The sequence below is a fragment of the Neopsephotus bourkii genome, unplaced genomic scaffold, assembly GCF_033783945.1.
Source record: "Neopsephotus bourkii isolate Nb327-2 ecotype Australia unplaced genomic scaffold, CSIRO-AGI_Nbou_v1 NB_788, whole genome shotgun sequence".
NCBI lineage: Eukaryota > Metazoa > Chordata > Aves > Psittaciformes > Psittacidae > Neopsephotus > Neopsephotus bourkii.
The window spans coordinates 254847-280907 of NW_026901284.1; the positions used below are offsets into that span (position 1 = coordinate 254847).

Here is a 26061-nt window from a genome sequence, read left to right on the forward strand (position 1 = left end):
ACTACTCGGTGGATAAAGAACTGGCTGGATGGCCACACCGAAAGAGTTGTGGTCAATGGCTCAATGTCCAGTTGGAGACCAGTAACGAGTGGTGTCCCTCAGGGATCGGTGTTGGGACCGGTCTTGTTCAACATCTTTGTTGCTGACATGGTGTCCTGGGTTTAGCAGTAGCAGTCATTTTTCTCTTTCTTTGTAGCTGGTGCAGTGCTGTGTTTTGACTTTCGGGCTGGGAACAGAGCTGATAAAAATGATGTTTTGGTTTGGCCAAGGACTTTGTGAGCCTCATGCTCTGCCAGTAAGGAGGGGAAGCCGGGAGGAAGCAGAGACAGGACACCTGACCCAAACTGAGCAAAGAGGTATTCCATACCACAGCACGTCATTCCCAGGAGGTAACTGGGAGTTATCAGGAAGGGCAGAGTGGACTGCAGGGTTGGAGGAGGTATCGGTCGGTGCTTGGTCGGGCTGGGGGGAGTGAGTTATTGGTCGCTTGGTGATGAGGTGTTGTATTCTATTCCTTTGTTATTTCCTTTATCATTACTATTATTGGTGGTAGCAGCAGTGATTTGTGTTATACCTTAGATACTAAACTGTTCTTATCTTAACCCGTGGGAGTTGCATTCTTTCTGATTCTCCTCTCTGTCCCTCCAGGAGTAGGGGGAGGGAAAGAAGGGGGGGAGTGGGTGAACAACTGGTCTGGCTGGGGTTAAACCACGACAGTTCTTTTTGGCGCCCAACGTGGGGCTCAAAGGGGTTGAGATAACGACAGATCTGACTGGATTAATAGTCACTCGTCACAATTATGATTTATTGGCTCTCAGAGTTGTTCCTCTTGATCTCACAGCTTCAGAATGTTGTAATTTACTTAGAGCCAGTATTCGCTGTGTTAGTGTTTATCAAGTGTGGGGCTTGGGCTAAGGTTCCTGTCTCACTGTACTTTATGGCAATGACTTGTAATACGGATGGGCTCCAGCAGCAGGGCGGGACGGACGGGGCCATGGACTGGTACTGACCGATACCTCCTCCAATCCTGCAGTCCACTCTGCCCTTCTGGGTAACTCCCAGTTACCTCCTGGGCATGACGTGCTGTGGTATGGAATACCTCTTTGGTCAGTTTGGGTCAGGTGTCCTGTCTCTGCTTCCTCCCGGCTTCCCTCCTCCGTGGCAGAGCATGAGGCTCACAAAGTCATTGGCCGAACTGAAACATCATTTTTTTCAGCTCTGTTCCCAGCCCGAAAGTCAAAACACAGCACTGCACCAGCTACCAGAAAGAGAAAAATGACTGCTACTGCTAAACCCAGGACACAGGGACAATGGGATTGAGTGCACCCTTAGCAAGTTTGCCGATGAAACCAAGCTGTGTGGTTCGGTTGATACGCTGGAGGGAAGGAATGCCATCCAGAGGGACATTGACACACTTGTGAGGTGGGCTGATGCCAACCTCATGAAGTTTAACCATGCCAAGTGCAAGGTCGTAGACGTGGGTGGGAGCAATCCCAGGCACAGCTACAAGTTGGGCAAAGAAGAGATTCAGAGCAGCCCTGCGGAGAAGGACTTGGGGGTGTTGGTCGATGAGAAAATGAACATGAGCTGGCTTCAGTGTGCACTTGCAGCCCAGAAAGCCAACCGTATCCTGGGCTGCATCAAAAGGAGCGTGACCAGCAGGTTGAAGGAGGTGATCCTGCCCCTTTATTCTGCTCTCGTGAGACCTCACTTGGAGTATTGTGTGCAGTTCTGGTGCCCTCAACATAAAAAGGACATGGGACTGTTGGAAGAAGTCCAGAGGAGGGCCACGAGAATGACCAGGGGACTGGAGCACCTCCCGTATGAAGATAGGCTGAGAAAGTTTGTGCTGTTCAGACTGGAGAAGAGAAGGCTGCATGGAGACCTCATAGCAGCCTTCCAGTATCTGAAGGGGGCCTACAGGGATGCTGGGGATGGACTCCTCATTAGGAACTGCAGTGATAGGACAAGGGGGTAATAGGTTAAAACTTAAACAGGGGAAGTTTAGATTGGATATAAGGAGGAAGTTCTTTTTTGTTAGGGTGGTGAGGCACTGGAATAGGTTCCCCAGGGAGGTTGTGAATTCTCCATCCCTGGCAGTGTTCAAGGCCAGGATGGACGAGGCCTTGGGTGATATGGTTTAGATATGGGGGTTGGAACTTGATGATCTTAAGGTCCTTTCCAACCCTAACTATTCTATGATTCTATGATTTAATTTGTCTCTTCACCCTGGCTGGGTAGTCTACAATGTGGTTTTGTGGCAGTAGTTAAATTTAGGTTCTATGATTTCTGCCTTACTGACTTTTCCCCTGATCCTTATCCATCGTCCAGCTCTAGACAGCCAAAACACCCTCTAGCATACAGTGCTGTTCCACCACCTCTCCTCTCTTGCCTATCCTGTCTGAAGAGTTTATAGCCATTCACTGCAGTACTCCAGTTGTGTGAGGCACCCCACCATGTTTTCACAATTACAACTACATCATAGTTTTCCAGCTGCACAATGGCTTCCAACTCCTCCTGCCTGCTCCCATGCTGTGTGCATTAGTATAGATGCACTTCAGTTGGGCTGCTGATTCTGCCTTCTTCTGTGGGAAAGAAGCCTTAATTCCTGTGTGACTGTTCTCAGGTGCTTCTGTTATTTCTAACACATCAACAACCATTGAATCTTTCCTGCCATGGGGATCTCCATCCCTACCTCCACTAAGGTGGCCAGGGTGCTGTGCACATTAGTACAGGCACATTTCAAATGTGCTCCAGTGTGCTTAGCACATGGTGGAGCAGAACTGAGGACCTTGCTAGCACCCCATCCCTCAAAGCACTGGCATGCTACCCCCAGACTTATATCCAGTGAGCATGGTTTTATTCCTTCCCCCCTTCAAATCTAATGTAAAGCTCTTTCAATGAGCCCTGCTAACTCCTATGCAAAGCATCTTTCCCCTCTTTGAGACACTTGCCAGCAGGTCTGGCATCATGTAGACCAACCCATTATCAAAAACCCCAAAATACTCCTGGTGACACCAGACTCAGAGCCAGGTATTGATCTGCTGGCTCTTCCTGTTTCTTCCCTTTCATTCCCTGCAACTGGAAGGGCAGAAAAGAACACTACTGGTGCTCCAGTCATTAGACATAAGCTACATTAGATCTTCATATATAATAGTCATTAGTGTGTTTCTATGAAATTCCTACTAGCTGTCCTAATCCTCTCCGCTCTTATTTCTTGTTTCCTCAATTTTTCTTGCTTCTGCTTAGGACTGTCTTTTTATTATACACACATGCGCACTGCTGACCACCACAGACATAAGCCACTCATGCCTAGATTGGGTGGACATGGTACCCTAGCAAATAATAATCAACAATGATAACCAAATTAATTCTCTAATAGAAAGATGATCCCTTTGCATATTAGATGAGGGTTAATGAGGTACATCTCTAAACTATAAAAAATATAGTTACGATTCCCTAATTTCAAGAAATGAGATTATAAATGTTTTGCTCTATTTTGTTTTACACATATATATCAAATACTCTTTTCTTTTAAATGAGTCTATGTAAATTATAACCCTGCTTTTGCTACTTAAATTCTTCTTTTACACAACTCACTATGAACAATAAAAAACACACCAAATCTCTGGAAGCTCCATATTTCACAAGCTGTTCATCCAAGAACATCTATCTAATACTTGCCTGTAATCACACAGAAGAAATCTCTTACTGTTTTGCTCAGGACTGGTCGGACAACTTTCCCCAATCTCTCAAGAAAATTTTTCCAAACAGAGGAAATTATGTTATGTTTCACTTTATATAAACAAAACATATTGTGACATTTAATATATATTTTGCTTACAAACAACAGCTTATAGCAAACTCCATCTGCTAAACTCACAATCTAGTCACTGCTTTCAGTAAACATTATTAAATCATTGTTTCCATGGATGCTTATACTCATCTTAGGAAAAACAGCTGCTTTTCTGGCACAACATCAAACTGCATTTTTATACTTTTTTTCCTTATAGTAGGAAAAAATGGAAAGTAAGTACAATGGAACACCTCAAACTTATCTGAAATACTTAATCTTCCACTATTTACCAACTAATCTGTATTGTTACAACAGCTATAGCACAGGAATTCTAAATATTATATTCTGAGGATTATTCTGTTAGCCCAACTAAGCTGAAGAGCTGAGCTATAAATTCTCATGCTTGTATATTTCACATGCATTTTGACGCCTGGTATCACTGGTCAATACAGAATTAGCATTAGGACTCCAGAAGAAAGGAAGCTGCAGACAGGAACTACCTGCAGTTCAATTTGCTTATGCTAAAGTATAGATATTATACTACCTATAAATAGGCAATTTTTTTCTCTTTACCAAATAGTACTGCCAAAGACAGCCAAGGGTTTTTTTTTTTTCTTCTCTTGGAATTGGAAAGCTCTGTACAACCCAACTTCTCACAGTGAGTGAATTTAGAAAAAAATATGATGTCTCCAAATGTTACCTGTCACGGAGGTAAGTAGAAATATTCAGAATTGAAAATAATTTTCCTCCTCAGAATAGCAAATCTCATGTTAATTTATTTCACTAGAAAGGCAGAAAACAGGCAGTTGAGCCCTACTGTGAACAGCTTCAGGTCTCTGTTTTCTGTTTCTTGTCTGTAACTTGAATTGACCATTTATGCTCCACCTCTCACTTGAAAAAAAAAACAAATGTAAAAGAAGTGAGATAGTAAGCTTGTACAGTAGAATGCAATTTCTATGGGGAAAGTAAGATAGAAAACATTTCTCCTCATGAATTCTTAAGTAAAACTCAAGTAGGGAGTAAAACGAAATCTGAGATTTCAGAATGCATTGCTTATATATGATTACTCTTCTTAGGGCAAAAAATTTGTATTAATCCTCTCTGCAACTGTAAACTCATTAGGGGCTACTTTTTGAGTGGAGCCTATGGGAAGGAGCAAGGTAAACATTTGCTTGAGATTCTTACTGCTTGTGTCGTCCTAGGCTCTTGAACAAACACTTTAAAGCACAGTTCTTGCAGGTTATGTACAGTTTATTATGCCCACATTAACGGCAACACTCTTCAGGAAATTTGAAAAGAAATACTCAGAATGTAATAGTCAAAACTGCAGTCAGCCCACCAGAAGAAATAACAGCTATGGTGTGATGGAGGTACATTTGAAGAATAAGCCTTTGTCTTCATGCTATTTTTCATTTTTCTAGTTTTCAAGTAAGTGAAACTGGTATAGAGCAGAAAAAAAATGTGGAATAGGCAACTGAATAGCCTTGGGAAAATAAAGATTGATCTCTTCTGATGGCAGTGCCATTCTCATTAAGTTACAAAATGACAAACTAGATGCAGTCATTTACATTAGAGTGAGTGTGGCAACTGAGAAAACGTTTGGGCTTTGGAAAATGTAACTTTTAAGACTGGTCAAAGAAATACTGGGGATGCTGGAATATATCATGGTCTTACAACAAAGGCTGCTCTAATCTCCTCTACACTCTCCCTACAGAATATGAATATTTAATGTAGTCCAAAATCATAACCTGAGTCACAGAATGCAACACTACTCAGATTCACATCATGCTAATTTGATGCAGAGTACTCCAGAGTGGGGAAGACCTGTCCCCATCAGGGGCCCTATCCTGGAATGCAGCACACCATGCTGCTGCTGCACTTCTTTGGTGAAGAAGGCAAAACGTGCTTTACCACACTGTTGCTCAGGTAAGCAGATTGGATTGAACAAAAAACAATAAAGCTTTTGAGTCATTTTCCTAAGATGCTGCCTATTTTTGTGGAAAAGCTCCCTCTGACATGGTTGGCATGTAAACATTTTCCAGTGGGGTTTCTATGGAAACAGGTAAAAGTGTGTGCATGTGTGTGTGTTTGTGTGTGTATGTGCATATGTGCATGTGTGTGTGGGAGGAAAAGGTGTTATCTTCAGATTGGAAACTATTCTTAGGAAAGCCACAGGTTAAAACGCGTGTGACCAAGCACACTTAATGAAATGCTTGTTGAGAAGATGGCGGGGGGAAGGGAGACAATTGGACTTCCCAGAAAGGTAATTTCTGTGAAGGGCACCCTATAAAACATTTAATAAGACAGTGTTCTTTTAGTCTTCTTTTATTTTCTCATACATGCTTAGTACCACTTTATGAAGTTTTATATAACAGAGATTTCTCCTTTGTGGCAACCTGCTAAAAAGGTTAAGAGACAGACTGCTCTAAGTAGAACAAAATCCCTGAGGAAGATGCAATATCTAGCAGAAGGGAAGGCAATTTCTGCCTACAAATGAAGCAGGAATGTCTTTTAGACTGTATGGTGTGAGGAGGTATTGTTCCCTGCTGTGCTGGCTAGGGTCTGGGAAGAAGACCACAGCCGTCTGTCCTCAGCTGAGGATCCTGCTTTTATCAAAGTGTAGTAGATCTGCTTCTGCTTACGGTTGAAGTGAGATTATATGAGTCTTACTCTCTAGGACAAATAAATGAGTTGCTAGGGACAGTTTCTGGAAAGCATTTTTGAACTCTACAAGCAGCATAAGTTTATCTTGCTGCTCAAGGGCCTGGGCTATCAAGAGGTCAGCTGAGTTTTCCTGGAGGAGAGTGGAGTGAAAAGAATGGAACTAAAGGCCTGGGTAAAAGGGAAAACCAATACAGTGGGGTTGGAAGAGACAAATGGAGAGATTAAAAAAAATTGAATTTTGTCGCTCACGCTGGGCACCAAAAAGATCTGTCATGATTTAAGCCCAGTCAGCAACCCAGAACCACGGAGCTGCTCGCTCACTCCCTCCCCCCCCCTCCCAGAGGGATGGGAAGGAGAATCGAAAGAATGTAAACCCCACAGGCTGAGATAAGAACAGTCCAGTAACTAAGGTATAACACAAACCACTGCTGCTGCCACCAAGAATAATAATGATAAGGGAAATAACAAGGGAAGAGAATACAACCACTCACCACCCGCCAACCTATACACACCCTGACCTGAGCAGTGATCTAACCCTTCCAGGTAACTGCCCCATGGGCATGACGTGCTGTGGTATGGAATACCTCTTTGGCTAGCTTGGGTCAGCTGTCCTGTCTCTGCTTCCTTCCAGGTTCCTCTCCCCCCTGGCAGAGCATGAGACTCAGAAAGTCCTTGGTCAGAGTAACCATTACCAAGCAGCAACTAAAAACATCGGTGTTATCAGCGTTGTTCTCAGGCTGAGAGTCAAAACCACAGCACTGCACCTGCTACTAAGAAGGAGAAAAAATGACTGCTACTGCTGAACCCAGGACAATTCTACTCATCAAATGGAAACAATTTATGTTCTCAGTGTAAAACTGAGAACACTTGTTTGCAAAAAGATACAAATTCAAGAGCATTTGTAGCTCAAGATGAGCTGTAACGTCTTTGTTCTTTGTTGCTCAACTTCAATGAGCTAGTTTTTTAAAGAGAAGGAGAGGCTATTGATGAGGAGTGGCTGGCATACTATCCTGTACCTTCAGTATTACTCCCCTGAACACAGCTGCTGTTAGAAGACCATTGTCTTTGAAGACAGACTATTTCCTAGGGGTAGGTAGTGTCTACATGAAGTTTGGAAAAGCTAGGCAGAAGACTTGGGAGGGCAACGACCAATTTACCTTCCTCAAAATCTACTCTTAGTCAAAGAAAAAGGACATGTAAATGCTTTATGATTCTGTCATTGCCTACACTTCTATAAATCAGGATTAATCTTATTTCTGTCCAGTAAGCCAGTATACAAAGCAGAAGTAAACTGAATAGCCATGTTTTAGCTTCAGAGTGATGCTGCAGCCTGGTAAAGTGTATGAAGAAGCTGTGCACAAAAAGCTAGGTCATATGTTGAGGAAGGGATCCCTGTACAGCACACAGTAGGCAGAGAACCTTTCAGCAAAGAAGAGTCCTAAGTGTCATAGAGATCTATTTATCTGTTACATGAATGAGTAGACTATTTTTATTGAAACTTTTCAAAACTTCCAATATATATTTTTAAATTTCAAAGGAGATTCCAGCATATCAATAAATGAAACAGCCTGAGATAGCAGCAGCTGTTAGGCTATCACCGAAAAAGTTGAAATTAGAAAGGCTACTGGGGAGGAACCCAGCATGGGACATCTCAAAATGTTATTAGGGAATTGCTATTTTTTATTGTGAGAGCAGACACCTAAAATCCTTTATTTCAGACTGATGGAGCTGAATCTGTAGAATCACTCCTCTGTCAGCTACAAACCTCCCTGCTTGCTACATGCTGTCATTTGGATAAAGACAAATAAAGTATACTACCTCTGATACAGCACAGTAGTTTTTCAGTACTTACTGAAATGAACATAGAAGTTACAAACCCTTCCTCACTGAAAGCTTAAAATGTCTAAAGGGAGAGGAGAGGAAGACATTGCTGAGTAGTGTACTTCTGCAATGATATTTCCTCCTTACTGTGCAGTTGCTTGAAACTGAAACCATTGTCTTGAATGACAAGGCTCCTTGACCTTGCAGATTTCTGAACAAGCTTAGAAACTGCTTCATTGCAATGCAAAATGATAGCATATGGACATTGCCGTGACATGCAATTGCTTAAGATCACTTTTCCTTCATTGTTTTCAATGAACAATCTCAGTGAAAAAGATCTTAGAAAGCAAGACCAGTTGCTTTCTCAAGCTACTAAACTCTATTAGAGTCTACCAAAATTTTCACCCATCCCATGGACTGATTTACATACACCCTACTAGGTTACATCAGGCTATGCCATACCTTATTAACCTTTGATAACAGAAGTCTAAAAGCCACTCTGCTTTGGATATTTTTATTTTTTGGGGGGTGGGGGAGGGGGTGGAGGGTTTGTTTTGTTTTGTTGGGTTTTTGTTGTTGTTTTTTTCCTCCTGAAGTTAAAAAATAGTCTAAAGACCTATTTCACTGCAGTGATAAGGTTGCACTCTCAGAACAGGCTCCAGGTGGATCTGAAAATTGATCTTTCCTTACCTTAAAGTGTTGAGTGTTGAAGTGCAGTGCTGAGAGTCTTTATTACATTGATTTTATTCATCTCATTTACATAAAAGTAACGCTTTCTTGGGCTGACAAGGATCTTTAAGTGGCACGTCACTCTGAACAACTTAGAGTAACAGAAAAGGTGATTTAATGTTCTTACTACAGTCTCCTTCCCTCAGGAAAGTCATTATTAGCATTACTGATCATTCAGGATACAAAATTTACCCATATCTTTTACATCCCCTGATGATCTCTGACTTGGACTAATAATTTTCTTAAGTTATAAATAAGCAAGTATCAACTTGCTATAAACCTGGGATGATTCAAAACAAAACATGGTGCTTTTTTTTGCATGATTTTGCTGTATGTTAATGCAACACAGCTCATCCCACTTTTAATAAGGCAAAGCTCATGCTATAGTATAGACCACTGCTCAGCCTTCTCTTGTAGTACATTCTTGTGTCACTATGGCCTCAAGAGAAGGCTATGAAGTAAAACTGTTCAAACAAAACCACTGAAGCTTCTGTGTCAAGGATTATTTTTAAAGACTGACTTTATATGCAGCTTTTGCTGTCTCAGTCTGAAAGAGCAGTGCCCATGTTTAGCAAAATCAATTCACCAGCATTTTTCCACTTGTTTGCCCACCTGGGATGCATGTAGTATTAATAATTTTCTTGAAAAAATTAAAAACCTTACAAAAGGACCTGGCAGGACCAAATTTTGAAGTCAGCAAAATTGGGAGTTGCAATGTGCTCAAGAAAGACGCTAGCTTAACTGTATAGCTGGTTTAGTAGACATTGTGCAAGACAGACACATTATGAGTTAGTTACTATCTACCAAAGCTATATGCTAAAATAAATACATTTAGGTGTATAATTACTTTGTTTGCAGGTTGTAACCATATGCAAGAACAGTCATGCAAACACTAGTTTACCGTAGCTCATTCACCTTATTTTCTTACTTGTCTCAAGATAAAGGAAGACAGGCTGGAGATGAAGTCTGTGTGTACAGCTCATCATTTACAACTACTTTTAACTATCTCATGAAGCCCAACACGACCCTTTCAAGAGAACAGGGTGTGTGCAATGGTGATGATAAACAAACAATTTCTATTAGCTATATTTAGGGCTGTGAACATCTTATCTGATAAGAAAAAATAAATTTCCTAAAACAGTACATCCAGGAGTACCATTTTGCCTTTTGCTGAAGGGCAGGAGCACAGGAGAAGAGCTTTTATATATGGCAAACGGTACATTTGGCTCAGTTGTAAATGAAGATTAAATACACTGTAAACAGTTCATATTAACAGCTTCTTGCTATTAAAATGTATACTTTAGTGAAAAGCACAATCAAGCATGCAATGTATTTACCAATATTAAAATAAAAAGAATAAAAAAGACATTAACCTCTTCTTCAACATTATGTGCGATTCCATTCTGCACTGGTCCTGAATCACTTGGTGGTGTTACTGCAACTTCCACTTTCGTACTTTTTTCTGTGTCATCGTCCATAAATAAGAGTGGGAAAACAACAGAACAAAATATTAAGTAACAAATCTATTAGTGAAACTGCTGTCATATATTAAGTAAACCATCACATACTGATGATGAACCAGTATGTGCCTTTAAAAGAGACAAAAATTTTGTTTTCCATTTGACCAGTACACATTTTAATAAAATTCTTTCGAGTGGTCAGCTTGCATTTGAACAAACTATTTTACTAGCACTCATGTCCTAGCAAAATGTACGTTCTTTGCAATATTCAATGCTCTTTTTTATGCTAGACTCACTGAAAGTAATCCTTCATGTAAAAAGTGACATATAGCATTCTCCCCAGATGTTAAAGAAGGCAGCATGTTGCATTTACAGGCAAGGGGACATATTCGGTGAGACAGAACTTTTATAACACAGTAACCCCTGCAATTAGTAATTTCCAAGCTGTACTCATGTTCCTTCTCATGCAAAAAATGTGGGAAAATAGTAAATAGATAGTATAATAACATCCAGTAACAGACGATCTTTAAAATAGAATCCTGTCGTCCTTGTGCTAAACTTTCATGGGAATTAAAGGGATAAAATTGGGCCTTTAGCTTCTGATGGCAATTTACTTACATTTACTCTTTGACTACCACAGAAGTCTCTAAACAGGAATTATCTCTGTAAGTATGTACTAGATTTTTTGCAATGGCTAAAAATCCCTCAGACAACATAAAGTTATTGGGAATAGCAATATGAAATGTCTCACCCAAGTTCAACATGCTTCATGGGGTGCTTTTGTGTACAGAAGTAAAAGCAGCTGTCTGGTTGCATTACTCCTATACTGAGATTCTTCTAAATTAAAAATCCAAGATCACAGCCACAGTGGAGTGCCAAACGGCTTGTAATTATTTCAGTGCATGTGTGCTGTCTCTTAACCCCACAGCCAACATTATCGCTGTCCCATCCAACTGCTTGATTTTGGAAGCAAATAGTATACAGGTTGTTTCTTTTGTGACAAGGGTGATATCACATAAAACACATGTTCTCCAGAGCAGCTCAATTAATTAGTTAAATTATCACATATAAGCTGTGAGTTAACTTTTGTCTATTTCTGTAACTTCAGTACATACCCAAAATTAGCATTGCTTTTTTCTATCCAGCCCTGCCAGGGGACTTTAAAAGCCTTAACTGGATTTCTATTCTTGCAGTTAACTCCCATCCCATCCAGAAGTTGCACAGGGAATCAGAATTTTTTACTAACATAGCATAAATGAAGTAGAAGGAGAAAGTAAGCCCTAAGGATTTTCAAGCAAAATAAAACAGTTAAAAAGGCCCTTACGAACAGGTGATAAATCTGTACTGCTGCACTCACCATGATTAGCAGCTCCATTTTGCCTTTCACTGTCTTCCACCTGGCACTTCTTTTTGGCGATCTTATGCAGAATTGAGGCCCTTTCCTTGAACTTTCCTAAAAGAAAGCATTTTCATTATTTAAATGCAGCCATTTTGAGATGCAAAGTTCCTTTGCCACAGTTTATGCTCCATAAATCAGTGCCGATAATCCACTGCCATCTCTCCTCAAACAGCAAATGTTATTAAAACTACCTGATGTTTTCATGTATATTTTCTCATTTCTTTTTAATGATTTTTTTTCTATTATGCGAATTCAGTGATAAATTGAACAAGAAATTGAGAACAAATGCTATTATTTTTCATTGAGAGCAGTCAGTAAAGTTCCACCTATAAAACTGACGGTGTAGGATTTCAAGCTAAACAGAAGATGAATTTGGCTGCATGCAAAGAGTTATGGTCAATGGCTCAATGTCCAGCTTGAGACCAGTAATGAGTGGTGTCCCTCAGGGATCTGTGTTGGGACCGGTCTTGTTCAACATCTTTGTCGCTGACATGGACAGTGGGATTGAGTGCACCCTCAGCAAGTTTGCCGATGAAACCAAGCTGTGTGGTTTAGTTGATAACGCTGGAGGGAAGGAATGCCATCCAGAGGGACCTTGACACGCTTGTGAGGTGGGCTGATGCCAACCTCATGAAGTTTAACCATGCCAAGTGCAAGGTCCTACACCTGGGTCGGAGCAATCCCAGGCACAGATACGGGTTGGGAAAAGAAGAGACTTGAAGCAGCCCTTCAGAGAAGGAGTTGGGGGTGCTGGTTGATGAGAAAATGAACATGAGCCAGCTTCAGTGTGCGCTCGCAGCCCAGAAAGCCAACTGTATCCTGGGCTGCATCAAAAGAAGTATGACCAGCAGGTCAAAGGAGGTGATCCTGCCCCTTTACTCTGCTCTAGTGAGTTCTCACCTGGAGTATTGTGTGCAGTTCTGGTGTCCTCAACATAAAAAGGACACGGAACTGTTGGAACAAGTCCAGAGGAAGGCCACAAGGATGATCAGGGGACGGGAGCATATGAAGACAGGCTGCGTGGAGACCTCATAGCAGCCTTCCAGTATCTGAAGGGGGCCTATAAGGATGCTGGGGATGGACTCTCCATTAGGGGCTGTAGTGATAGGACAAGGGGTAACAGGTTAAAGTTTAAACAGGGGAAGTTTAGATTGGATATAAGGAGGAAGTTCTTTACTGTGAGGGTGGTGAGGCACTGGAATGGGTTGCCCAAGGAAGCTGTGAGTGCTCCATCCCTGGCAGTGTTCAAAGCCAGGCTGGACAGAGCCTTGGATGGCCTGGTTTAGTGTGAGGTGTCCCTGCCCATGGCAGGGGGGTTGGAACTAGGTGATCTTAAGGTCCTTTCCAACCCTAACTATCCTATGATTCTGTTCTATGATTCTATGAATACAAATGAATCAGGCTGTTATAAACAAAATAGTTTCAGGTCTCAATATCATAACAGAATTTCAGACGAACGCATATATAGCATGATGGTGACTGTGATCAGCTGTGTTACTTTGGACTTAACTATGTGTCTGTGATTTCTACAAATACTTCAGAGGGGAAGAAGAAATCTCCAGAACATGGGATTTCAATACAGCTTCTCAAAGGTAAATCTTCTTTTCAATCTGACAGGTGCTTTTTGTCTCCTATGAGGTTAACCATGCAGCTCTTAGTCTAGACTGTTTCTGTGGCAAGTCATTCCATACTAAGCCAGGCCTCAGGTCCTCTCACTGTCTATTGACCACTGAGTCCAAATGACACATTCAAGCTAGGTCATGTCAAAGATGTCAAATTTAAGTGAAATTAATTTAATCCTTCCTCTACAGTGGTTTATTTTTCTATGTAAGGACTGTTGGGACAGCTTATGGCAGTTTGTGCAGTGTAGAAAGATGATATATCTGCCTTTCTTTATTGTTACCCTCATGTCTATTGCTCTGTAAGTCTTTTTTAAACATTCAAAAAAGTGTAACTGGTGAATATAGTACAGTACACTTCTAATTAATAACACTATTACCAGTACACTTCTAATTAAGACAACTAATTACCACACAGGGCAGTTTTAGCTCTCCATCTTCAGTTAAAAAATACATTGAAAACTGTTGTTGTTCTGCAGCAAAACCAGCACAGGCTTAAAAAGAAAAGATAATTCACAGGAATCACAAAATTGATTAACAGTAGGAAGTGACAGTGAAAAGTCACAATTAACTCAGCTGGGCAACAGTGACTATTTCCAAGCTAAACCAAAAGACACACAAAAATAAATGATTAGTCAAGAAAGAAATCCCCTCTTCCCTCTCACAAATGGGAGCTTCAACCCCCTGCAGCAACACTTTCGTATGTGAAGAAACATATTACAGTCCACAGAGACTAGCAGCTACCATTTGCTGGGAAGTGGAATTAATTTGTCAACAGGAAATCACTTGGAAAGTAATAAAAATGCCAGAAAGATTTGATAAGCAGTACTGTCTTTTTAGCAGTCCCTATTTTTTCACTAACTCATCATGTTCCAAAAAAATAATTAGCCATTCACAACACATTGCAAAGATTACCTTTTTTGGTACATGGCACCTAGAGTAAAATTGCCTGCAGAAGATTATCTAACCTTAAACCACACTGATAAATAGCAAGCAACCTCTTTATTTCAGTGCACAGGGTCAGTGTCAGAGATTTTTGTTAGAAAGGGAAGAAGAAACAAAGAGTTAAAGAAAGGAAAGAAGAAAAAGAAAGGGAATTGGTTGCGGTATCAGAGAAAGAAAAAACAGGAAAATATTCAAATCCTATTTCCAAATAGTTAAGCTGAAATGCTAAGAATCAAATCTATTCCTAGCTTCTTTTGAAACACTATGGGCACTTGGGAAGTGCTTATCCAGAAACATGTAGATACTAAAAGATGCCAGCACAATTTTCATAGAACATGTATGTCAGTTTGACAAAGGACTGCTTTAGGTTTCAGACTCCAACTCAGCTACGTATGCTTGAGAATTTGGCTTGAGATGCCCCAAATACACAAATGTATTTTTTGCAAGCAATGCAAATGATCTGAGACATTTTCTGAATGTTGAACCATCCATGTTTCTACCATGTCTCCAGGATGGTGTAGGACCTTGTAACTTAAGTTTCAACTAAAAAAGTTAATTAAAACGATGCAGAATTGTGTGAGGATATTCTAAATTTTTGTTTGAGATTGACTGAAATGGTTTATTTTTTTAATAGAAAAAGCTTGAGTCATCACTGAATTGCAAAGAAACTGTCTCCACAGAGATGCACACTCTTTTAGATTACATTAATTGAAGTTGTTTTCTATTTTTTTCATATTTCCAAAAGCCTCCTCCCTATCCTCAGGAAGAATTTCTTACCTTGACTTTTAACACTGTAAGTTGTACTGCTTCATTCCAGAGACTGTTCCACATTTATAAGTCACTGTCATGGAAATTAACTTCAACATTTGAAACAGAACTGTGTTTTGGTTTATTTGTATTTCTCAGTACGTACATGGTTCATCTTACATTGTTTTACACCATAGCCTTCCATTTGATTCACTCAGTGTAGGTAAAACACAGTGTCAGGAAATGATCAAAAGACATAATATTGGCTATGAAAAGCATGAAACTGAGGAAAGCAGTAGTTCGAGCCTGCATGAAGACAGTGAGATGTAAGAAACCATCAGAGATATGCCTCCTCCCTCCCTTTTCCTGATGTTTTTCTCCTCCAAAACAAACCAAAACTTGTTCAGCAAAGGTGAAGCACAGAGCCACAGGAAAAAGGACCAGCTCAGGATATTTCTGAATCATTCAAATTTACAGAACCTCCCAAAGCTCTCATCTTAGATCTTCTCTCAAGCCTTTTTACTCATCTTTAGATGGGATTACTAAAATATTCCAAAGGAATTTTATGTTGCTGTTCTTATTTTGAGGAGAAAGTAGGAGCTTATGTTTCTTCTTTAACAGCCCTATGTTGTACTATGGGTTTGACTAGCTAAGAGGAATTTTCACACCACGTGGTACCATAAGAGTTTAGGTGAATGAATATTCTTGATTCCATGGACCCAAAATAGGATAGGCTGTTGTAGAAAATTCTTAATTAATCTAGATTCACTGAACTCAGATTGATTTTGCAGTTCATTTTAGTTTACAAAGAATGGGGTAGAAGGAACAGAAGATCAAGGCCAAGTGACTAGCAAAGAAGGTAGCTTAAAACCTAATTAGTTTTATTTGAATATATGCAAGCAAATTAGTATTGTATAACATAGATATGCCTTGATCCGCATGAGTATCTGCAGCTGGCATCAGTTGGCAGAGATTCTCCTCCTGATCAAAGATATATTTAAAAACCAATATTTTGACTACAATCAAAATTGTAGACTACAGATTCCCTGGGTCAGGAAAGCTTTTGATCTGACAGGAAAATAGTTTATCTCCAGAAATTCACTAATTAAAAAAAAAAATCATTACCATTTGTCTAGTTTTCAGTATCAAGCTCATATTACTACGTCTATGCAGATATCACCAAGTTTTCATGAGTCTGAACCTGGCAAATCTGTACCTTTTGCACAATCTGAACCATACCTACCATTCCTGCTTGTGACCGGTTGTGGAACACAACTAGTGGGTCACAACTGATCAATCTCAGAAATCCACCTCATGTGCTTTCTCCTTCAACTTTAAAATCCCACAGAAGCATCAAATGAAAATGCATGTAATTTTGTCACCTTAGAGGCTGTAAGTGGAGGTGATCTGATAGCACAAATTACTGTGAGGGTCTCTTCCCAGGGTAGGGTATATTTTCGCTTGCAGTTTGGCCTGATTAATCTGCACTTTATTTAGTCACTTTCAGACCAAATAAAATCAAATTCAACAATAGACATCAGGTTCTAAGATATGGAGCACAGTGGCACTCTGGCTGTTAGGTTAAGTGTTGGGACCTAACTTTTACTTCTTGCCTCTGTTCTGAGGCTGCAACAAGAATAGATGTGCCTGTGCTTCTCCACCGGAGGACTACCTACCTTCACTCAGGGTTTGAGGACATGGAGGTAGGGATGTACTACATTAGAAAAAAATCCACATATTTGTAACTGGGTTTACATGTTCTTGTGACTTACTTTCCATACAAAATGTATAAAAGGGCCAGTCAAAAGAAGGGGGAGAAAGAGGGAAACAGATAATGCAAATAAGCATGATGCGTAGTGAATGTGATTATATTTCTGAAGATCCAAACAGCAAGTTCAAACCATAGCACACTTTGACTGAAATACTTCTGGGATGTATCATACTTGTATGGGTATTTTCCCACAAACAGATACATTTTTAACTGACAACGGAGTATTTGCGAACATCAGAAGGCTACTAACACAGTGACTATTTTTTAAATGATAGATTTAATACTTCATCATAAAAATAAAAACCTTAACATACCAAACTCTGGTTACAATGAGAACTGATCTTCACATCTTGTTTGTAACGAAGACTGAGAAAACATACTGCAAAAGCTTTAGCTCTGGTAGCTCTGTCTAACTGGCCTGGGCTAATGACTTATTTCAGGTGCTTGAGATGAGTATTTAAGCAATAGAGATACCACCATTTTCCCTCATATGGTGGATCTGGGCAAAGGGGGATGGTGAGGCTGGACTGCCCAGTGAGCTCGTGCCTGCTACATAAGTAAACAGTATCCTCCAATATCAGGCACGAAAGTGCAAGGAACCATCTCCTGCGGCCATTCCCAGAATATTACGATTATATTTGAGTTTCAACACCAGATACAGACAGTGGGAGATAGTCAGAAGTTACCATTTTTTTTTGTTATGCCCTGGAGAAATGATCACAAATAAGTCATATAATAAAGGTTCTCTTAAAACCTTTTTAACTTCAAGAATAATCTAAACTAGTAAATAACTGTGGTTTTAAAAACAGAGAATGAAGTTATTTGCCTTATAACCCCAACATTAAAAATAGGTAGGAAGAGCAGCTAATTTTTCCACAGGCCTCAGGCTTACCTCTATCCTCTGATCCTAAACTGAACACTTGTGAAACCATCTGTCTGGCATTATAATCAGAGAGCTGGACAAGAGGCTTTGATCATACAAATAATCAGGTCTTGATCCAGAAAAACTTCCAAATTATAGAAATGCTGACTGCACTAGGACTGAAAGCATGTGTTGGAAATTCTGTACAGAATTAACTGCTTTCCTGAATTAGTGTAATAAACTGCAGTGCTTTTGAATCAGCAGAAAAAAATCCTGAGATTTCACTGAGCCTTGATTCAGGCTCTTAATTACTTCCTTCTTGATTGCTAGAATTAGGGTTTTAAACTGTATAATTTTTGCATCGCAATTAAGCATACAATTAATACCCCAGGAACAGTCATGTCTATTTTTTAAACTTTGTTCATTACTTTGGAATAAAACATTAAACTAAGTTCTCAAACTGAATGATTTGAACTTTCATAAGTTAATTCATCTTTTTGAATGCACTGGAAAACAGAGCATAAAATAAGCATCTACAATCGATTTTATATTATGCTGTGTAATTTGTAAGTTTGACTTTGCATGTATGTTTCTTAATAAAAGCATTTAATTGTATTTCCTTATCTGAAATAGGAAAACCGAAATGCTGAAAAAAAAACCAACCTGAAAAAGGAGCCATAATTGATTGCACCATCGATGAAGACATGCAAAAAGGAGTTTTTAAAAAATGGAGAAACTGAAAATAGGACTATGAAAAATGAAGAAAAGAAATAAACACATAGAAGGGGCTTAAAAAGCTCATACAAACAATTCTAAAATATTTCTTACCTTCTTCAGTCATTGTGTCATAATATTTTAGGTTTCCATATGATCCAAGCTCTACAACATCACAGTAAAAGACACAAAGATAAGGAAACAGCAGACATTCAAGAAATGTACACGTTTTTGCATGTGCTTCATAAACTCAAACAGTGATTATGCAAAAAATTCTGCAGCACAGTGAAAGACAGATTACAAAAATGGCAGTGCCTTCCCCTCCTGAAATTTCACAAGTCACTGGCTTTAGATAAGTAACTTGCTAAAGTGATACACAAAAGAACTGAAATCTAAAATTTAGCCTTCCAATTTTTTGCCTCATGTAGGAAATAAAATAAATATTGGCACTACCTAATCAGCATGAACTTTGGAAACTAAGTTCTTTAAACATTCCCCAGGTCAAGCACTCAAATATTTATGCATCCAAATTGAATAAAAAAAAATCTCAAAACATATAACCTAACGAACTGTTCACAATGCTTCCACAGACTAGTGCTGATGTTGACTTGCTTTAGAGGTTTTTTTAATGCAACAACTTTTGTCACTTGTGAAATCAGAAAAAAAGTATTTATTGCATTGGGTGGCATGAGACCTAAATTAAATAATTAAACAGATCTGATGATACTGCATTACTCTGTTCTAGCAAGGCAGTGAAAAGAATGGAATGCAGAGATCTCCAGATCTTTAAAGCTACTATTATTTTTCTGTGTGATATAATCTTGATTGAAATTACTCTTTTCTTTAGATGTTGCTGTATGTATAAACATATATATAAAATACAGTAATTAATGTAGGTCTCCAAACAGGAAAAATTAAAATTGAGCTCAAGAAAGAATTTGTAAATGATTTGTATATGGAATTTGTGGATTATTTCAGTCATCATTTTATGTAAAGCCTTACAACTGTGCTTCTGAGCATCTAACCTTTGAGAGGTGTAAACATTAAAAAACGGATACTTAACAGTTCCAGAAGTGCTGTTTTCCTTGGAAATATTCTCTCTTCATGCTTATGAATCAGATAAAGCACTTAAATGTACAAATGCTGTCCAATTACTATGTTTTTTGCCTATGCACCTCATGATCTTTCAGTATTTTTCCACACAGGTTAATTTCAATAGAAGGCTGGCTATTAGTTTTTAACGGTAAAATGCTGTGCTGATATGCAAATCTCACACTTTGAAAGATCCTTTGTTTTTTTACCTATTTTCAGATACCTGAATCTGCCAAATGAACATTTCTTACATCATTTGCAGAGACGCAGAACACTTTATGACATGTAACTAAAAAAATACAGAATAGTAGCACTGTTACATTTTAAAAATAATTATGATTGGATTCTTATGATTTTTTATAGACATATTTTATCAAAACCAGTTACAAATACTTATGTACTCTTGATCATACAATGTAGTGTCTTACTTGCATGTAATTATACCCAATAGAATATGACATTACTCTAAGTCTCTCTCAAAGCAAATTAAGCTGTCATTTAAAGACGTATTTTACTATATTGCTTTATAATAATGTAGAACACATACACTCTTTTGTAAAAATGTTCCTAGGTTGCAAAATAATCTTCGTAGTTGTTTTTACATAAGAGAAGCTATTGTCCTACCATCTTAACATTTTTCTTGAAGATTTGAATTGCTTATGTGGGAAGAGTTCCCAGTAACTTCTGTAAGGTCTTCCCTGCATACAAACATTTGGGACCACATGTGCCGCTTAATTTGGGCTCAGTATCTGATGACTCTACAGCCAGCACCTTTGCTTCAACTTATTCTTACTGATATTTGCCTTGATGTGTCTGGGGTCCACTTTCCTAGAACAGGGGTGATTCACCCGCTGGAGGATGAGGCAGGAGTAGAAAACATATGCCAAAAGGAGTGCAATAGTAATCAGGGAAACGGAAGTACATGCAGGAGACAACAGTGCCAGGTAGGGGCTGTATAAATCATGGAGTAGGAATGGGGATGCAGAAGGACAAAGTTGAGAAGAAGTTTCTATCATAGCAACAAACTTAAGAAGTAACAGAATGATTATGAGCATGAGGCCTCTGATTTAATACATGAAGCAGAAGAGGTTTCAGAGGCAGCCAACAACAATCATGAATTATGCTGTATCTCCATAGCAAATAAATGCAGCAGCAGAAAGGCAGGGCACTTGATGTAATGGCAATCCAATTTAGATCTGTTTGCTTCCCATCTGAAGTGAGAGATACGAGAAAAACAGCAAAGAAAAAAGGACACTCTGAACTTCTGCAGAGATGAAAGAGAAAAGAAATAAAGAGATGAATGAGAGTGTATGACGCTGATGATAATCATATTCTGGGCACTTCAGCAATTCAACATGCCAAGGATTAAACTAGGTTAATTCTTGGAGTTAGCAAAATTATTTCCAGGAAAACTCTAATCTTGCTGGTGATTGCATTCCTCAAAGCCTTTATAGTCCTGTATCCAGAGCAGAACATTTTATACAATCACCAGCCCACTGACTGCAATGCACAATGATGATGACAGAAAACATCAGCTACACATATTCATATGAATTATTTTGTGGATTTCAAGATCACTTGGGTCAGCGTTGCTCAGCAACATGAAAGGTCTGCTTTTATACAGTCTGACTCCAATATGTTTTATTGGCTTCTGCTGTAAAATCTGATCTTTGGCATTTATTTTTTAAATAATAAGATTCTGCTCAATATGACTCTGAGTAAGCTGAAGCTGAACTGAAGTACTTTTTGAAAAAAGTATAGCCTTGGAAAAAGTTCTTAGCTTTATAAAAAACAGATTCTATATGCAATTGGGAATCTGAAATAAGGAATTGGAAATATGATAAAAGGTACTTAAAAAAACCCCACCCAAATCCAACACTACTAAAATTCAACAATTCCAGTTTCATGAACATGCTATGTGTTCCCAGACTGACAGCCGGTATCTGCATCCCTGCTGGTCACATGAAACAAAAAGCATGAAGGATGCAGCTTAACAGCTGATCCTCAACAGTGACAGTAACTGAATTTATTTTTTCTGTTTTGCATATTTTTACACCAGAAAAGAACAGAGGGTTCCTGATAATCCTGTCTGACACTCCTGAAGGATTACAGCATTTGCCTTATTACCTACTGTTCTCTCCTGTGTGTGTAGGTACCACACCATGTCAAAGTAAACAAGAATAATGTTAGTTAAAAGTGCTACATTATTTTTAATCTCAGATCATATAACTACATTTGAAACATGGTTTTGCCAGCATCAAGTCTTGTCTAACCAACATAGTGGCCTTCTTTGGTGAAGTGAGTACATCAGTGGACAAAGGAAGAGCTACAGTTGTCATCTTTCTGGACTTCTGTAATGCTTTGGCATGGTCTCCAGCAACACTCTTCTCTCTAAATTGGAGACATGTGAATTTGACAGATAGACTGTTTGGTTAGATGGTCACATTCAAGATATTTAGTGGTCAGTGGATCAGTGTCTGGATGGAGATCAGTGACAAGTGATCACTGTCCTCCAGGAGTCCATAATGGGACCAGTACTGTTTAATATCATCATAAATGACACAGACACTGAGATGGAGTGTGTCATCAGCAAGTTTGAAGGTGACATGAAGCTGAGTGGTACTGTTGACACACCCAAGAGATGCATACTATCCAGAGGGACCTGGACAAGCTCAAGAAGTGGGCCTATGGGAACCACATGAGGTTCAACAAGGCCAAGTGCAAGGTCCTGCACCTGGGTCAGAGGTAACCTGTCAATATAGGCTGGGGGATGAAAGGATTGAGAGCAGTGCTGCAGAGAGGGATTTGTGGGTACTTGTGGATGAGAAACTGAACGTGAGCTAACAGTGTGTGTTCACAGCCCAGAAAGCCAACTGTACCTTGAGCCCAGAAAGATAACTGTACCTTGAGCTGCATCAAAAGAATTGTGACCAGCAGAGCAGGGAGGTGATTCTGCCCACCTGCTCTGCTCTGGCAAAACTTCACAAGGAGTACAGGGTGCAGCTCTGGAGTCCTCAGTACAGGAAAGACCTGTTGGAGAGGGTCCCTAGGAAGGCCACAGAAATGATCAGGGGGATAGAACACCTCTCATATAAGAAAAGGCTGAGAGCATTGGGATTATTCAGCCTGGAGAAGAGAAGGCTCTGGGAATGCCTCATTTGAGCCTTTCAGTACTTAGAAGGAGAACAGAAAAAAGATGGGAACAAAATTTTTAGTGGAACCTAGTGCAATAGGACAAGGGGTAATTGTTTTAAAATAAAAGAGGCTAGATTTAGAGTAGATGTAAAGAAGAAATTTTTCACTGTGAGGGTGGTGAGACACTGGAATAGGCTGCCCAGAGAGGTGGCAGACACCCCATCCCTGGAAATATTCAGGCTAGATGGGTCTTGGAGCAACCTGATCTAACTGAATATGTCCCTGCTCATTGCAGGATGAGTTGGACTAGACAACATTTACAGGTCTCTTCCAAACCAAACCATTCTATGATTCTACCCTTCTGTGAAACAATATACCTAATTACTCAGTTTATTTTCAACATTCACTCACTAAGTACTGTAGTTACAGTCTGTGATGAAACACTTATTTCTGCTTTTTAAGCACTTAAAAAAGTGCTGCCATAGAAGGAGAGCATGACAGTATTTCTCTTTGTTTTCCTGCTACAAAGATCTTTGATACACATTAAGTATATGTAGAAATAATCCTTGCTCAGATTTTCTCAAAATAAGCAGCTATTTTAGAGATCGTAACCTGCATTTCTAGACATATGTACCCCTTCATGAAGAATGCATACTCATACTCTAAAAACAAAGTAATGTATTATGGGTTTTTTTATAAGTGTAACATTTTCACTTTGCCAAAAAAAAAACCATATTTGTATGACAATTCATGTCACAAAAAATTCTCCAAGGGAATAAAACAGCTTCAAATTTGACAGCTCTTTTATTCAAAACAAAACTGCTAAAAAGAAATTACTGAAGACAATCCCTGAACCATTGCATTTACTTGACCTTCCTTGTGTTTGACTTCCACAATCATGAAAGTGTAAGACACAATTCTGTATGAGCACCAGTAGGAGCTCAGCTTAAAAGGGCTTGTGAGGCATTCTGGAGCAAGCAGATGGAGAGCATATATTTTTCCTGAGTTTTCATATCCATAAATTGAACCTAGCAAAAGGCTAAATATGTAAGATGTAAGGGAGAAGTGAAATGAGAGAGTAAGGCCTCAAAACTGATAACAAAATCGAGAATGAGCATGCAGCCAAGAACTGCAACTTAAAAACTAGCAAATAATTATCAAAAAGATTGTAGACAGGAAGCCTAACAAACTATTGGAAACAGAAGTGATTTTTTCTGTAAGAGGCTGCACACATAATTCTGAAAGTCAGCAATTTCCTGATAATCAAGGACATTAATTTGGTAATCCACTCTTCCCCTTTGAATCTTTTTGACATGACCTCTGATTTGTACTTTCTGTTGTCATCAGGCTTAAAAGAATCTCCTTGTTCTTAACTGCATTTTTTTAAAAGAAGGCTGAGGAGTTATGGCAAAGAACATAGAGGAATTCATATTACCATATTCATAACATCAAGAAGGACTAGTTTGTCTTTCCCTAAGCTTTACTGTTTCCTCTAGCTGTCAAGGTCCTGAGAAAATTAAATTAGATGATCAGAGACTCATCCATAAATAAAACAAGAAGCCACATCAAAAGTCTTCCTAGATAAGTTGTAGTGGCTATCTAATCTAAATTGGAACCAAAGCTTGATTTGGTTTCATCAGTGATGTTAGATTAGGAACAAAGAACTCTCAGTGCTAAAAACTTGTGAAAGATCTAGTAGAGATTAATGTTACAGGTATAAAATGAGAGTCCTAACCTCTAGCAGATCTCTAATAAAAGAGGGAACTGGAGTTGTGTAGTGTGGAGAAGTGACACTTAAAGGGTAACTTTATTGCTCTCTGTAACTACCTGAAAGGAGGATGTATGGAGGAAGTGACTGGTCTCTTCTCCCAAGTAACAAGAAATAGGACAAGAGGTAACGGCCTCAACCTGCGCCAGAGGAGGTTCAGACTGGAAATTAGGAAAAATTTCTTCATTGAAAGGGTGATCAAGAATTGGAAAAGAATGCCCAGGGAAGTGGTGGAAATGCCCCAATAAAACACATACATGAGGTCCTTAGTGACATGGTTTAGTGGTGGACTTGGCAGTGCTGGGGTAGTGGTTGGACTTGATGATCTTAAAAGTCTTTTCAACATAGTTGATTCTACGATAATGGCTTTGAACATAGACTATTTGAGGCAAAACACAAATAACCCCACAAACTGAAGGGTATCAGGCATTGTGAATTTAAAAAAGAAAGGATTTTCTTTTAAATTAGTTTTCTCTTGGAGAACCTCATCTTAATTTTGATTGCCACCTTTTATGAACTCCATAAACTTCTTAACCTTCTCATAGAGTACTTATATCCCATTTGAGATAGACTGGGACTGCTGTTGGACTTCGTATGTATTACCACTGCAGAATGAAGAGGAGAGAAAAGAAATGCTGTTTTAAAGATCAAAAGTCTTTTTCTCCTATGCAGTTTATAATTGCAGGTTGTAGACTACAATTTTACTTGTGGACCTTCAAGCTGCCAGTTCTTGCAAAACAGAGGCTTTGTCCCTGAGCTGGGGCAGTGGAAAATACAAAGCAATTTCTTTTGGATCTGAGTAACATAGTAAAAACTAACAGTTGCATGCATTTTAGAATTACATCTTCTTGGCTTATGCTGCTACCAGTGCTGTTTTATTAACTATCCTGAGCAAATAAAGAAAACCATATGAATGAAGACTTTCAGGTACTTGACCAGTAGGCAGTACACTGGGAGTAACTAAATTATGTAATACTTTGTGCATCTGAGCTCTAAAAACACAATGGTTACCTTTCATCTTGTCTTTAACTCTCAAATCTTCTATTCCTGTTCTCTCTCCTCATGTGTCCTTACTCTGTTTCTTATTGTAGGTGTTTTTGTCCTGATAATAATCTTATTAAAGATGTCTGCTTTTATTCTAATTAGTTTACTGCAATTTTATCAAATTGGAGTGTGAATAGAAATATAATTAAAAAATTATGCAATCATATCAGTAGAGTTCTGGGCAGCTCAGGATAGTCATAACACCCAAAAAAAAGATCTGCCTATTACTTTGCTTATAATGCAATATTAAAATGAAGACCAAAATCCCACTGTTCTTACAGTCCATACTGTCGAGCAAATCTTTGTGTGGTGACAAAAGGAAATTTTTCAGAGTATCTATAGGGTTTTAAGTCATAGGGTTAAAGATCAAATATTTTAAGGAGGTGATCAATGGCATATTTTTAATACACACATGAGAAGAAAGTAATTTAAGTTACTATTATGTGTCAGACTCTGCTTTTGATACTTTTAGGTGAGGGATTTTTATTTTGGTTT

The 26061-nt window shown here is 39.0% G+C and overlaps 1 protein-coding gene across 2 annotated transcripts in view; it reads right to left on the reverse strand.

Annotated features, from left to right (window-relative positions):
• The window catches only part of SLC24A2 (solute carrier family 24 member 2), a 49457-nt gene that overhangs the window by 12037 nt on the left and 11359 nt on the right, over window positions 1-26061 (reverse strand). Inside the window, exons 3-5 of one of the 2 annotated variants that reach the window (XM_061355282.1) lie at window positions 18642-18692; window positions 11828-11923; window positions 10384-10472 (exon numbers count right to left, since the gene is read on the reverse strand). In XM_061355282.1, coding sequence (XP_061211266.1) covers window positions 10384-10472; window positions 11828-11923; window positions 18642-18692 — 236 coding nt within the window. The remainder of the gene's footprint in view (window positions 1-10383; window positions 10473-11827; window positions 11924-18641; window positions 18693-26061) is intronic. The other variant, XM_061355283.1, reaches the window with a different exon arrangement.